At 33.0% G+C, this 15,257-nt stretch overlaps 4 protein-coding genes across 7 annotated transcripts; all 4 read left to right on the top strand.

Moving 5' to 3' along the window:
- The first annotated feature begins 1,277 nt into the window (after positions 1-1,277).
- On the top strand, positions 1,278-3,119 carry LOC111312609 (sterol carrier protein 2). Its single transcript, XM_022913036.2, has 4 exons — positions 1,278-1,557; positions 1,660-1,720; positions 2,510-2,612; positions 2,776-3,119. The coding sequence occupies exons 1-4, from the start codon at positions 1,432-1,434 to the stop codon at positions 2,855-2,857; spliced, it is 372 nt and encodes a 123-aa protein (XP_022768771.1). The 5' UTR covers positions 1,278-1,431; the 3' UTR covers positions 2,858-3,119.
- Positions 3,120-5,057: 1,938 nt separating this feature from the next.
- LOC111312610 (alpha-amylase-like) lies at positions 5,058-7,576 on the top strand. 2 transcript variants are annotated; one of them, XM_089767444.1, is made up of 5 exons: positions 5,058-5,229; positions 5,323-5,455; positions 5,689-6,473; positions 6,585-6,833; positions 7,123-7,576. In XM_089767444.1, exons 1-5 carry the CDS (start codon positions 5,080-5,082, stop codon positions 7,132-7,134), a joined length of 1,329 nt encoding a protein of 442 aa, XP_089623570.1. In that variant the 5' UTR covers positions 5,058-5,079; the 3' UTR covers positions 7,135-7,576. The 2 variants fall into 2 exon arrangements, with proteins under 2 accessions (XP_089623570.1, XP_022768775.2); XM_022913040.2 differs by lacking the exon at positions 7,123-7,576 and having other exon boundaries at positions 5,061-5,229; positions 6,585-7,044.
- A 1,956-nt stretch (positions 7,577-9,532) lies between these two features.
- LOC149520585 (sterol carrier protein 2-like) lies at positions 9,533-11,827 on the top strand. Of its 2 annotated transcripts, XM_089767452.1 has the most exons (4): positions 9,533-10,262; positions 10,367-10,426; positions 11,222-11,284; positions 11,464-11,827. In XM_089767452.1, exons 1-4 carry the CDS (start codon positions 10,179-10,181, stop codon positions 11,479-11,481), a joined length of 225 nt encoding a protein of 74 aa, XP_089623578.1. In that variant the 5' UTR covers positions 9,533-10,178; the 3' UTR covers positions 11,482-11,827. The 2 variants fall into 2 exon arrangements, 1 of the variants encoding a protein (XP_089623578.1); XR_016346096.1 differs by lacking the exon at positions 11,222-11,284 and having other exon boundaries at positions 9,734-10,262.
- Positions 11,828-12,754: 927 nt separating this feature from the next.
- LOC111312611 (alpha-amylase-like) lies at positions 12,755-15,128 on the top strand. 2 transcript variants are annotated; one of them, XM_022913041.2, is made up of 4 exons: positions 12,755-13,315; positions 13,409-13,541; positions 13,774-14,558; positions 14,669-15,128. In XM_022913041.2, exons 1-4 carry the CDS (start codon positions 13,238-13,240, stop codon positions 14,918-14,920), a joined length of 1,248 nt encoding a protein of 415 aa, XP_022768776.2. In that variant the 5' UTR covers positions 12,755-13,237; the 3' UTR covers positions 14,921-15,128. The 2 variants fall into 2 exon arrangements, with proteins under 2 accessions (XP_022768776.2, XP_089623633.1); XM_089767507.1 differs by having other exon boundaries at positions 13,177-13,315; positions 13,755-14,558.
- The last annotated feature ends 129 nt before the right edge of the window (positions 15,129-15,257 follow it).

Below are 15,257 nucleotides of genomic sequence, written 5' to 3' on the forward strand. Positions count from 1 at the left end.
AAAAAAATTGATAGGATTATGAAGAGAATTAATAATTATTTTGACATATGATGATTTAATCCTCTCAAAGTAGATAAGATTATTTTTATTAAATAAGATTAAATTTACATATCTTATTATATCTTAAAAATTATATTAATAATTTAAATTATATAAAATTTAAAAAATAATATTGATAAAAAATAAAATAATTTTATTTTAATCTTTATATACATCAAACATAATATAAAATAATATTATTTAATTTAATTATATTTATAATATCATCCTATTATAATTTTTTTAATACAAAAACATCTTAACTTTTTTAAATTATATCACATTAAATATTTTAATATAATTTAATAATCATTCGAATCATTAATAATTCATAAAATGTTAGGAATGCAACCCCAATCCCTCGCTTAAACTTGCAAAGGATTGGGTGTTTTAGGCCAAGGTGTTGGGGTTTTTAAATTTTACCACCGTTAGGAAGGTTAGCGACGTCCGAGAGCAAAAAAAAAAAATTGTTGAAGGTATGATATACGATTTATTATTATTATTTTTGGTAAAGTCGATATTCATATTCCCAAGTTATCAGAAGTGTAAAAATTATGGACCATTCGATTTGTATAATTGACACTGTTTTTTTTATCTCTTTCGAAACCCTAAAATCTACAGCAAAAGCAAGAAACAGATATGCCACTTTTCAAAGGCAAAAAATATTATTTTCAATAAAAGATAACATATAGAAATTTAAAGGCCAAAACAAATGACACCCCCAATTTTCTTATCTTCCTTTTTGCTTTAGTTTCTCCCACTTTGTCACTTTGTCAATGAAACCCATACTTGTTCTATTTTCTTTCCACGAAGAATATTATTTTGGATTAACTCTTTATAAAAAATTCAAAATTTAAAATTTAAATGTCCAAATTAACCTTTCAAGATAAAAGTAACTATGATAAATCTTAGCCCACTATAAAATATCTTGCCCATGCCTGAAGGCACTCGAAAATCAACAAGCCACGTCATGCTGGTCCACAAATTTATCGACTCAAAAAAGATAATGCGTTAACAATCTCACAGTAAAATAACATGCAACTTATCTAAAAGTAAACCATCAATCTGAAAAGTTTCCTTGATGGTAAATTCAACAGACAATGAGCAGGAGTTTAACAATTTTCCCATAGAAACAGCCGCATCAGATCATAGATTTTTTTCTTTACAAAATAAAACTATTTTTTATTGCAATGCGTGTGGCGTTTAGATCATAGCCTGATCCCGTGCCAGACTAAACAATAAATTCTCAGTCAGCTACCTGCCCTGCCCCTACCTACATAATAAAATCACCATCGTGTCGGCAAGGAAAAGCAATTTCAACAGTAAGCCAAAGCCAGTTTCTGTTTTCATTTCTTCTTCTTCTTCTGTTTCTCTTATTACTTTGGTGTCATAATGGCTAGTACTGAGTTGAAATCTGATAACATGTTTGAGATGATGAAAGTTCACTTGGCTTCTGACGCTGGTAAAGAGCTCACCAAGAAGATCGGCCTCGTTTACCAAATCAATATTGCCCCCAAGGTTAACCCTTTCTGCTTTCCTTTTCCTTTTATTTTTTTAATTTAGATTTTAATTTGATTTGAAAGCTTGTTTCTGATTCTTGGATTTGTTTATGACTTATAGAAAATTGGGTTTGATGAGGTTTCTTATATTGTTGATCTCAAGAAAGGAGAGGTTACCAAAGGTTAGCCCCTTTTCTTACTTATCTTGTTATTCAATCCTGTTCTTGTTCTTTTTTTGTTTGTCTTTGTGTTGAATTTGTTTATCTTTTTCTTCCTATTAATGAAATTGCTGCTTTTTAAATTGTAATGATGGAATAGAGTTTCAAGCTTCTATATTTTGCATTGTATGATCTGCAGAAGTTTTGTTACATAAGATTTTCTTTTTATTGAAAATTGAAATGGTTGCTTGCAAGTGTCTACCCACTAGCCCATTGGACCTTGTAGCTAGAGTTAAATTTTGTAGCCAGTTGGGACTCTTCTCTGTCCTTTTATTATGTCTTTTCTATCATCTTTATTTGGTTATTCAACTCTTTCTATGACAATGGTAGCAGAGCATACCCCATGTCGTTATTCAATAGCTTCACCATTTTTTTTTTTTGCCATGGTAAAAGTGCTACTAATTTTTTTGAACTGGCACTGCTTTCCATTATTAGCTGTTCGATGGCAAAGTCCATTAATTTTTCACGCAACTAGCAGGTTAGGGGGTTACGAGTTACCTAACTCTCTTTAACATATGGTGTTCTTGTGTTGATCATAAAACATTCTGTCTGTTTCAGCAAGTTTTTGGCCATATGAAACTGGTAATTATGACTGTTCTATTTGTATGTGGTTTAGTGTTTATCTCGGTGACTTGCTCTTGGATATTCAAGTATGGTTACATTATATGATCAGTTCGCTCTTCTTGTTTCATTAATAAAATACTGCAATTTTCATTGTAAAGTTGTTCATTATCCTATTACCCTGATCTTTAGGTAAATATGAAGGGGGAAAGCCTGATGCTACCTTTTCCTTTAAGGATGATGATTTTATAAAGGTTGCAACTGGGAAGATGAATCCCCAGATTGCTTTTATGAGGTACAATTCTCCAATGTCTATTTCCTTACTCTTTATTATGAGTAATTTCTTTTGTTTATGTGTGATTGAGAGAGGGGGGGTCGGGGCTTGTAATATATGGAAGCTGCAATGTTAATCTGCTTAGGTTTGTCTAACAATTAATACAACGGCATTGATGATGCAGGGGTGCAATGAAGATTAAGGGGAGCTTGAGTGCAGCTCAGAAATTCACTCCTGACATTTTTCCAAAGCCTGCAAAGATGTGAGCAGAGATGCTAATGTACTAGTGTATTACTAGGTTCTTTTGTTGCAAAAGCTAAAGTTAGAAAAATATAAAAGGAAGCCATCTGTCAGCCTCTTTCATTGATAGCACACTTTATCATTGCTTTATATACTAGGTTACCAGATAGGAAGGCTGGCTTCTAATCGTTAAGGATTTGGATTATAAAGCTCCACAATCCTATTTGTTGATCAATTGGAATATGTTTCATTGTTTGACTAAAACTATATGCTTTGTTGGATTCACAATTGCCTCTTTGTTCGGTTCATATTGTGATCAGATGCTAATTTGGCATGTCATGCTCACCTGCTGTTCCAATAGATCCTGTTAACTTATTTTCAGGGATTGATGTGTTTTGCAACTTTCTTTTGGGTCTTGGGGACCTTATAACATTTGCATGATGGGCTTGCATTGGTGGTCCTTTTGGGGTCCAACCAAGTATCAAGATCTTTGTTTTATTACATCATCTTTGTTTTCATATTATATTATTCATGTTTCATATTTGTTTTCTTTCTTTTATCATTTTGCTGGTATATTTGAAGATATGCCCAATGTAATGTTAAATACTTAACTGCCAACCCAACCAGGTTTACCAGTGTTCTCATGGCGTATTTTTCTTCCGTTAAGTCACTTAAAGCTGGAATTAGATTCTAATGCCGTCACTGTCCATTAATTCTGGGGACTTATGTTCACTTGAACGCCCTTTTTTTTTTTTTTTAAATATATTCATTTCAAAGCTTAAATTTATGTAAATAGATATATGTGAATGCCATATTAGCAGTACTCAAAAAGTGTAGATGAGCAATATTTTTGAAAATGATTAATATTGAAGAAGGATTTAAATCAATGATTCAATATAGAAAATAAGGGAATAGCGTTATGGAAACAAAACTAACCAGGGGATGGAGAGAGTTGAGCTTAAAATTACGTTAGGACTCTAGGAGTTGAATATCAAAAAATGAGGGGTTAGAAAGATTTAAATGAAATTTCTTAAATGAAATTCATGAGTTTTTTATTAAAAATAATTAATAAAAATTTAAATTGAAAATTTAAATCTCTAGATTAAAAGTTTTTGCTTATAAATTATGAAAAATTTAAAATACTTTTGAAAATTTTTGATATATTTTTGATAGATATTTTTATTAAATATTAATCAAATTTAAATTATTAATTGAATTTTTAATAATTTTTATGTATTATTTTTATCAGACTCTATCAATTTGATTTTGTATTGAAGTTTTTATTGAGTCGTCTCATTAAAAAATTTCATTTAAAATTTGCCTCGCTGCAAGTTTTCCTTTCTCAGTTTCTCCTATAAGGGAGGGCGAATTGTTGACCTTTCTTCTTTTTTCTTTATTTATTTATTTAGGGGTCGATCTGTTGAACTTTCGCTAATCCAATAATTGTAACTGGTACTTCATTTATTTCCATTGCTTTTTAGACAAAGAATTTTCAACTTTGATTATTTTCTCCTTCTCTTTTATTCAACAAATTCAGTTTCTCCGAAGGAGACTTGTTGACCTTTCTTATTCTTTCCTTTTTCTTTTTTTTTTTGGGGGGGGGGGGGGTAGACTTGTTGACCTTTCGCTAATCCAATAATTATAACTTTTAAGTGATTTTATTTCCTTTGCTTTTTATATACAGAATTTTTACCTTTGATTATATATATATATATATATTTTTTATGTAATAACTTATTTTTTTCAGATACAAGTTATACTATTAATTTAAAATCCATTAGTTAACTTGAAATCTCATATAAATTATAAAACATTTACCAAAACTTTGTGATTTGAAAAGTCTGCTCAATACCAGACATGAATCTCACTTACTTGGGACATCACTTTTGATGATTTTATTGCAGGAGGCTGTAGAGACATATTTTTGTATTTCTATTAAAATATAAGATATGTTATTAACTCAAAAACAATTGGTTTCAATTAACATAGAATCTAGTGTAAACCACAACACATACATTCAAATTTCCCAACATGAGAAGCCTATGCAATAAATTTTTTAAGATAGTCTTTTTTTTTTTTTTAATGGGGTTGATGAGAATAATCAGTGATCCTTATTTTGGTAATCATTCCATTAATTTCGGACTTAAAACTATGGTTAATATATATTTATTTTGAATTTATTGATTCCAATCAAAATTCCAAAGTTCATTTATCTTCTCCCCTTCAACACGTAATTCATTCCAAGTCCATGAACCACCAATTACGCACATGTTATGAAATCCAAAGCATACTGATGATGCCCAAAGAAAGAAAGGCAAAAATGTTTACTTCACTTTGTTTCATCTCTCTTTTCCTCTTGGTCTTGTCTCCTTTTGCATCTTCTACCTTGTTGTTCCAGGTATGTCTTTTCTGCCAACTGGCAGAGACCACTTTGGTTTTGGTTAAAACATGATTTTTGATGTTTGAGGATTTGAATTTGATGTAATTTCAGGGTTTCAACTGGGAATCATGCAACAAGACAGGTGGATGGTACAACTTTCTCCAGAACTCCGTTTCTGATATTGCTAACGCTGGTGTTACTCATGTTTGGCTCCCACCACCCTCCCAGTCCGCTGCCCGCGAGGGTACTGGTCTCCAATTGAATTCTTCATTGATCAAAGATATGTCAACCGATGTGAATAATTAGATGAATATTCTGATTAATCTGTCAAAGGATATAGTTTTGATTATTGTGGCAGACGGCTTTTTTCTCTTCTATAGAATTCAGGGCTTGTATTTGTTTGAAATTTTCCTGTCATAGCAATCTTTGACTGTATTGACTATGTTCACATTCTAAAGGAGTTCATCCTTTATTCAGGATACTTGCCAGGAAGGCTATACGATCTTGATGCATCAAAGTATGGATCTCAGGCTGAATTGAAGTCATTGGTTGATGCTTTCCATCAAAAGGGAATCAAGTGTGTTGCTGACATAGTAATAAACCATAGAACAGCAGAGAGGCAAGATGACAGGGGTATATATTGCATTTTTGAAGGTGGAACTCCGGATGACCGTCTAGACTGGGGACCATCCTTCATTTGCAAAGATGATACTGCCTATTCTGATGGCACTGGGAATCCCGACACCGGACTAGGCTACGGCGCTGCCCCTGACATTGATCATCTAAATCCGAGGGTACAAAAAGAATTATCAGATTGGTTGAATTGGTTAAAGACTGAAATTGGATTTGATGGATGGCGTTTTGATTTTGTAAGAGGCTATGCCCCAAGCATTACCAAAATCTATATGGATCAAACTTCACCAGATTTTGCAGTTGGGCAGAAATGGGAAGACTTAATTCTCGGACAAGAAGATTCACATCGTACTGCACTAAAAGATTGGGTTGAAGCTGCTGGAGGGGTTGTTACAGCATTTGATTTCACTACAAAAGGGGTTCTTAATGCCGCAGTGAAAGGGGAGTTGTGGAGGTTGAAGGACTCCAGTGGGAAACCTCCTGGAATGATTGGAATTTTACCTCAAAATGCTGTTACTTTCATAGACAGTCACGACACTGGATCCACCCAAAATCTTTGGCCATTCCCATCTGATAAAGTAATGCAGGGATATGCTTATATTCTCACCCATCCTGGCATCCCTACCATAGTAAGTTCACACTGGCAAAAGCAATCAGCGTTTTCTTCTTAATATACTTGGTTAATGGTGTAGGTTGTTAAATGCTCAGCCTAACGGAAAACTTTGTTTCTTCCTGTGCAGTTTTATGATCACTTCCTTTATCCTTTCGGTTTGAAGGATGAGATTAATAAACTGGTGGCAATCAGGAACAGGCATGGGATTAATGCCACAAGCACAGTTAATATTCTGGCTTCTGATTTCAACCTTTATATGGCTTCTATTGATGATAAAATCATCATGAAGATTGGGTCAAAGCTGGATCTTGGAAACCTTGTTCCTTCCAACTACCGGCTTGCTACCTCAGGGAACAACTATGCAGTGTGGGAGAAGAGTTGACAACTTGAAATAAAAAAGACTCAAATTGGTCATTTGGAATTGTCATTTAAGTGACGTTCTAAAGAGTGTCCATCGTTGCATCTTTTAGAACTAATTTGACAAGTCCTGTTTACTTCTTGTTTAAAGGGCTAAGCAAAATTCTTCTTACTTTTTTGGCAAAATACTTCAATTTCTAAATAAAGAAAAATCTATTAATGCTGGTCTAGTAATTATGAATTATCATCACTTTTTCTCTATTCTTTACAATCTCAACTTCACCGTTACATGTTTTTTCTTCCTAAACAGCTTGAAATGATTGGATGAAACACTGAAAGCCAAACCTTATGTAAAGCTGCTCGATGATACCAAAGATGAACAATGGAGACTAAAGTATTGGGATAAGATGCAAATTGAAGAGTTTATTTTTATTTTTTAATTTTCCTTGTGCACTTAAACCCTTTCAACCCTCAAGTTCCAGAAATCTGACCAACATCCATACCATTTGACCTAATACTCAATTGTTAAGAGTTTGTTTTTCTTAGCAAAACGAATAGTCTTTGGAGGTCATATATCAAAAATTAAAAGTTTTTATTATTTTTTTCTCAAGATTTCTATTTACTAAATATTGCTTTGAATGCAGCATGCATATATTTTTTTCTTTTCTCGTGTGGATGAAGGTTGGCCGCAATCGCATCTTATCCGCTATGTTATATATTTCTCGGTTGTCAATATTATTATTGTCTATTATCTTTCCATCATTCTCAAACTCAGAAACTTTTTGTAGTACCTCTGGATGTTGTTTCGATATTGGCCCATGATCTACGATTTTTGTGAGGTGGATTTCCTTTGACGTAACAAAATGTACAGAATCATATTGGCTTTTGTATAGTTTTAAACTTTAAAGAGTTCTGAGAATATTACCCAAAAAAAGAATCCTACCTGCATACGATGAGACTTCTTGTGAAAAAGGTCTTTATCATTTCCGCGTTTTCACTCCTGCGTAAGTACGAGCACCCATGATTAAGAATGTAAATAATACATTAATATTTATAAGTTATTCGGATTCGATTCAAATAAAATTTGAATTTAATTTGATTATTATCGAGTCGAGCTCGAATTCGAGTAATTTGAATTATTGATCAAATCGAATTCAAGTATTTTTATACCTGATTCAAATAGTTTACGATCCTAATCGAACTTTTAATTTAAATACATTTTTATTATTTTAATTAATAAAATATCTCGAGTATATGAATCGAGCTTATTTTTATATATTAATCGAGTTTAATCGAGTGAGTTCGAATAGCTCGATTTCGATAACGAATCGAACTCAAGCTAAAAAAATAAAATTCGATCGAGTTCGAGTCGAGTATCGAGCCGCGAGTTGAGAGTCGAGTTTCTCACTGTATCAACTCAACTCAGCTCGATTACACCCCGACGCATGACCCACTTTCTTGACGAAGAAAAAAGTCACACTTAAAATTATAAGAATACATCAAACAGTTTATATTTATATGTTATATCTCATTTGATTCTAAAAATTTAAATTATTAAATTTTTAAATTCTTCGTGTATATATAAGATATTTTATTTAAATTTTTTAACGATATAAAATTTTTTACTCATATGTAATCTTATATCAATAATTTATTTCATTCATTTGTGAGTTTTAATTAAGTCTCTCATCGATTTTTCATGTGAGTAAATCCTATCAACATCTATATTGAGTCAAATAAACTCACATTTTTAGTACGCTTATAGATCAGACCACAGCATTCAACTTTATTATTTAAGTTGTTTCAGTGCTCTTTCAAACTTGCACTCATCCTCCGGTCTGTTAACAATCTTCTTCAACAACACCACAACTCGTAATCTTAGTTCTGATATCAATTATTGATGAAATAAGTCACATTTTAAGTCATGAGAGCACACCAAAAAAATTTATACATACATATTAAACATTATTTGAACTAAAAAATTTAAGCTATTAAATTATTAAATTTTTTATATATACAAGATATTTCATTCAGATTTTTTAATTATACAAAATTTTTAACTTACATATGAATTTTATCTCAATATTTGACACTTCATCAATACTAATTTTTATCAAACTTATTTCTTATTCGAACATTACAACTTTTAATTTTATTCTAATGTGTTTATCAACCTAATGAATACTTGCATTTTCTGTTGTGCAGTTCTATGATCAATTTGTTGATTGGGGCTTAAAGGATGAGATTACTAAATTGGCAACAATATGGAACAAGAAGGCTAACTTCCTCACGACTTCTGTATGAATATTAGTGAAATAAATAAATGTCCAACCCTAGTAATTTTAATTAACCTCATGATCCTTTCCAGGTGACTAGTGTTCAGCTGTCAGCGTATCGCCATCATCTGCATGCCATCACGAAAATGCAATTGTTACGTGAAACGCTTTAAGGGGAAATAATTAAGTATTTTAGATATGAAAGCAGATTATTGAGATATAAAAACGTTAATGTTGCACCCTTGACAAATCGATTTTGAAAGGAAAAAATAAGGATCATGTGACACAATCATATCTAATTACATTTTTATAAAAATAAAAAAATAAAAAAAATAGTAAATAAATTAAAACCGTTGAACAACGTAACAATCCAAAGGCTAGAGTAGAGAGTAAACAGTATGAGGTTGTGTAATTCAGTTGGTCTCTCTTTCTTCCATTCTTTACTAAAATCACAGCTTCAAACCAAAACACTAAAATCTCCGTTACTTATCTTCCGCCAATTACTACAATCCGATCTAAAGCCATCTGATCTCACTTTCTCTCTCCTTATCAAAGCCCTTGGCTTCATCTTCTTCGAATTCACTAAAAGCCAAGATGGAAGCCAATCAAATGCATACCCATTTATTTAAATCCGGCATTATTCAACTTGTTTACATTAAAACTGCTCTTCTAAGCTTATATGTGAACTTGGGTTGCATTAAACATGCTCGCTTTTTGCTTGAAGATATGCCTGACAGAGATGTTGCTTGGAACGCTTTGATTTCTGGGGACTGAAAAAATGGTTATGAATTTCCTGCATTTAATATTTTCATTGAAATGGTTAGAGAGGGGTTTAGGCCTCAAGCTACGACGTTGGTTGGTTTGGTTCCGTTTTGCCCTGCCCTGCCCCTAAACAATAAATTCTCAGTCAGCTACCTGCCCTGCCTCTACGTACATAACAAAAACACCGTCGTGTCGGCAAAGAAAAACAATTTCAACCGTAGGCCAAAGCCAGTTCCCGTTGTTATTTCTTCTTCTTCGGTTTCTCTTATTATTTTGGTATAATAATAGCGAGTACTGAGTTGAAATCTGATAACTTGTTTGAGATTATGAAAGTTCACTTGGCTTCTGATGCTGGTAAAGAGCTCACCAAGAAGATCGGCCTCGTTTACCAAATCAATATAGCCCCCAAGGTTAACCCTTTCTGCTTTCCTTTCCCTTTTTTTTTTTTTTAATTTAGATTTTAATTTGATTTGAAAGCTTGTTTCTGATTCTGGGATTTGTTTATGACTTATAGAAAATTGGTTTGATGATGTTTCTTACATTGTTGATCTCAAGAAAGGAGAGGTTACCTAAGGTTATTCCCTTTTCTTACTTATTTTGTAATTCAATCCTGTTCTTGTTCTTTTTTTGTTTGTCTTTGTGTTGGGTTTGGTTATCTTGCTCTGCATATTAATAAAATTGCTGCTTTTCAAATTGTAATGATGGAATAGAGTTTGAAGTTTGTATATTTTGCATTGTTTAATCTGCAGAAGTTTTTGTTACAAAAGATTTTCTTTTTATTGAAAATTGAAATGGTTGCTTGCAAGTATCTACCCACTAGTCCATTGCTCCTTTTCCTGTAGCTAGAATTAAATTTTGTAGCCAGTTAGGACTCTTCTATGTCCTTTTTTTGTATGTCTTTTCTATCATCTTTATTTGGTTATTCAACTCTCTCTATGACAATGGTTGCAGAGCATACCCCCTTTCGTTTTTCAATAGCTTCACCATTTTTTTTTTCCCATGGTAAAAGTGTTACTAATTTTTTGTCAGCTTGCACTGCTTTCCGTTGTTAGCTGTTCAATGGCAAAGTCCATTAATTTTTCACCCAACTAGCAGGTTAGGGGGTTACGGGTTACCTAACTCTCTTTAACATATGGTATTCTTATGTTGAAGATAAAAGATTCTGTCTATTTCAGCAAGTTTTTGGCCGTATGAAATTGGTAATCATGACTGTTCTATTTGTATGTGGTTAATGTTTATCTCGGTGACTTGCTCTTGGATAGTCAAGTATGTTTACATTATATGATCAGTTTGCTCTTCTTGTTTCATTAACAAAATACTGCAATTTTCGTTATAAATTTGTTCATTATCCTGATACTCTGATCTTTAGGTAAATTTGAAGGGGGAAAGCCTGATGCTACCTTTACCTTTTAAGGATGATGATTTTATAAAGGTTGCAACTGGGAAGATGAATCCCCAGTTTATTTCCTTACCCTTTATCATGAGTGATTTCTTTTGTTTGTGTGTGTTTGAGGGGGGGGGGGGGGGTTTCGGGCTTGAAATACATGGGAGTTGCAATGTTAATCTGCTTAGGTTTGTCTAACAATTAATACAATGACATTGATGATGCAGGGGTGCAATGAAGATTAATGGGAGCTTGAGTGCAGCTCAGAAATTCACTCCTGTCATTTTTCCAAAGCCTGCAAAGATGTGAGCAGAAATGCTAATATACTGGTGTATTACTAGGTTCTTTTGTTTCAAAAGTTAAAGTTAGAAAAATATAAAAGGAAACCATCTGTCAACCTCTTTCATCGAGAACACACTTTATCATTGCTTTATATACTAGGTTACCATCTAGGAAAGTTGGCTTCTAATCGATAAGAATTTGGATTATAAAGCTCCACAATCCTTTTTGTTGATCAATTGGAATCTGTTTCTTGGTTCCACTAAAACTATATGCTTTGTTGGATTCACAACTGCCTCTTTGTTCAGTTCACCATGTGATCAGATTTTCAGGGATTGATGTGTTTTTAAACTTCATTTTGGGTCTTGGGGACCTTATTACATTTGCATGATCATTTGGGGTCGAACCAAGTATCAAGATCTTTGTTTTATTATATCATCTTTGTTTTCATATTATGTTATTCATTTTTCATATTTGTTTTCTTTCTTTTATCATTTTGCTGGTATATTTTAAGATATGCCTAATGTAATGTTAAATACTTGACTGCCAACCCAACCAGGTTTACCAGTGTTCTCATGGCGTATTTTTCTTCCACTAAGTCACTTAAAGCTGGAATTAGATTCTAATGCTGCCATTGTCCATTAATTCTGGGGGCATATATATTCACTTCAATGCTTAAATTTATGTAAATAGATACATGCGAATGCCATATTAGCAATACTCAGAAAGTGTAGAATAGCAATATTTTTAAAAATGATTAATATTTAAGAAGGATATAAATCAATGATTCAATGTAGAAAATAAAGGGAATTGCGGAATGGAAACAAAACTAATTAGGGGATTGAGAGAGTTGTAACGGTAATAGGATACAAGGAGCTTAAAATACATCAGGAGCTGAATATCTTGGTATAGAAAGATTTACATAAAATTTTTTAAAATGAAATTTGTAAATATTTTTATAAAAAACAATTAATTAAAATTCGAATTAATGATTGAAAATTCTTGTTATATAGATTAAATATGTGAATTTTGAAAAAAAATTTAATAAATTTTGATTTTTTTATAAATATTTGTACTAAATATTAATCAAATATAAATTATAAACTATATTTCTAAAATTTTATTTATATTAATTTTTTATTAAACTTTATCAATTTGATTTTTATTTAAATTTTTATTAAATTGTTTCAACTAAAAGAATTTCATTTAAATTTTGCCCCGCTGCAAATTTCCATGTTCAGATTCTCTTATAAATGAGGGAGAATTGTTGACCTCCCTTATTCTTTTTCTTTTTCTTTTTTTTTGGGTTAGACTTGTTGACCCATCGCTAATCCAATAAGTATAACTTTGACTTGATTTATTTCCTTTGCTTTCTAGACAAAGAATTTTCGCCTTTGATTATTTTCTCCTTCTCTTGTATGCACCGAATTTTTTAAGATAGTGATTTTATGGGGTTGATGGGAATCCTTAGTTTGGTAATCACTTATTGATTTCAGACTTAAAACGATGTTTAATACATATTTATTTTGAATTTTTTGATTTCAATCAAAATTCCAAAGTTCATTTATCTTCTTCCCTTCAATACGTATCTTCTCCTCATCAACACGTAATTCATGCCAAGTCCTTGAACCGCCAATTACGCAAACGTTATAAAATCGAAAGCATGCAGATGAAGACTATAAATGGAGGATAAGACTCTCCCCCAAAGACAAGAAGTTAGAAATGTTTACTTCACTTTGTTTCATCTCTCTTTTCCTCTTTGTCTTGTCTCCTTCTGCATCTTCTACCTTGTTGTTCCAGGTATGTCTCTTCTGCCAACTGGCGGAGACCAATTGGGTTTTGGTTAAAACATGATTTTTGATGTTTGAGGATTTGAATTTGATGTAATTTCAGGGTTTCAACTGGGAATCATGCAACAAGGCAGGTGGATGGTACAACTTTCTCCAGAACTCCGTTTCTGATATTGCTAAAGCTGGTGTTACTCATGTTTGGCTCCCACCACCCTCCCAGTCCGCTGCCTGCGAAGGTACTGATCTCCAATTGAATTCTTCATTGATCATAGATATGCCAACTGATGTGAATCATTAGATGAATATTCTGATTAATCTGTTAAAGGTTATTGTTTTGATTATTGTGGCAGATGGCTTTTTTCTCTTCTCTAGAATTCAGGGCTCGTATTTTTTGAAATTGTCCTGTCCTAGCAATCTTTAACCGTATTGACTATGTTCACATTCTAAAGGAGTTCATCCTTTATTCAGGATACTTGCCAGGAAGGCTATATGATCTTGATGCATCAAAGTATGGATCTCAGGCTGAATTGAAGTCCTTGGTTGATGCTTTCCATCAAAAGGGAATCAAGTGTGTTGCTGACATAGTAATAAACCATAGAACAGCAGAGAGGAAAGATGACAGGGGTATATATTGCATTTTTGAAGGTGGAACTCCGGATGACCGTCTAGACTGGGGACCATCCTTCATTTGCAAAGATGATACTGCCTATTCTGATGGCACTGGGAATCTTGACACCGGACTAGGCTACGACGCTGCCCCTGACATTGATCATCTAAATCCAAGGGTACAGAAAGAATTATCAGATTGGTTGAATTGGTTAAAGACTGAAATTGGATTTGATGGATGGCGTTTCGATTTTGTAAGAGGCTATGCCCCAAGCATTACCAAAATCTATATGGATCAAACTTCACCAGATTTTGCAGTTGGGGAGAAATGGGAACCGTTATCTCCTGGACAAGAAGATTCACATCGTGCTGCACTAAAAGATTGGGTTGAAGCTGCTGGAGGGGTTGTTACAGCATTTGATTTCACTACAAAAGGTGTTCTTAATGCCGCTGTGCAAGGGGAGTTGTGGAGGTTGAAGGACTCCAGTGGGAAACCTCCTGGAATGATTGGACTTTTACCTCAAAATGCTGTTACTTTCATAGACAATCATGACACTGGATCCACCCAAAATCTTTGGCCATTCCCATCTGATAAAGTAATGCAGGGATATACTTATATTCTCACCCATCCTGGCATCCCCTCCATAGTAAGTTCACACTAGCAAAAGCAATCAGCATTTTCTTCTTAACATATTTGGTAAATTGTATGGGTTGTTAAATGCTCAACCTAACGGAAAACTTTGTTCTTCCTCTGCAGTTTTATGATCACTTCTTTGATTTCGGTTTGAAGGATGAGATTAATAAACTGGTGGCAATCAGGAACAGGCATGGGATTAATACCGCAAGCACAGTTAATATTCTGGCTTCTGATTCCGACCTTTATATGGCTTCTATCGATGATAAAATCATAATGAAGATTGGGCCAAAGCTGGATCTTGGAAACCTTGTTCCGTCCAACTACCAGCTTGCTACCTCAGGGAACAACTATGCCGTGTGGGAGAAGCAGTGACAACTTGAAATAAAAAAGACTCAAATTGGTCATTTGGAATTGTCATTTACGTGATGTTCTAAAGAGTGGTCATCGTTGTATCTTTTGGAACTAATTTGATAAGCCCTGTTTGCTTTTTGTTTAAAAGGCTGAGCAAAATTCTGCTTACTTTTTGGCAAAATACTTCAATTTCTAAATAAAGAAAAATCTATTAATGTTGGTCTAATAATTATGAATCATCACTACTTTTTCTCTGTTCTTTACAATCTCAACTTCACCGTTATTATATGTTTTTTCTTCCTAAACAGCTTGAAATGACTGGATGAAACATTGAAATCCAAACGTTATGTAAAGCTGC

Source organism: Durio zibethinus, chromosome 1 (genome assembly GCF_047325235.1).
Source record: "Durio zibethinus cultivar Kanyao isolate XHJ-2024 chromosome 1, ASM4732523v1, whole genome shotgun sequence".
NCBI lineage: Eukaryota > Viridiplantae > Streptophyta > Magnoliopsida > Malvales > Malvaceae > Durio > Durio zibethinus.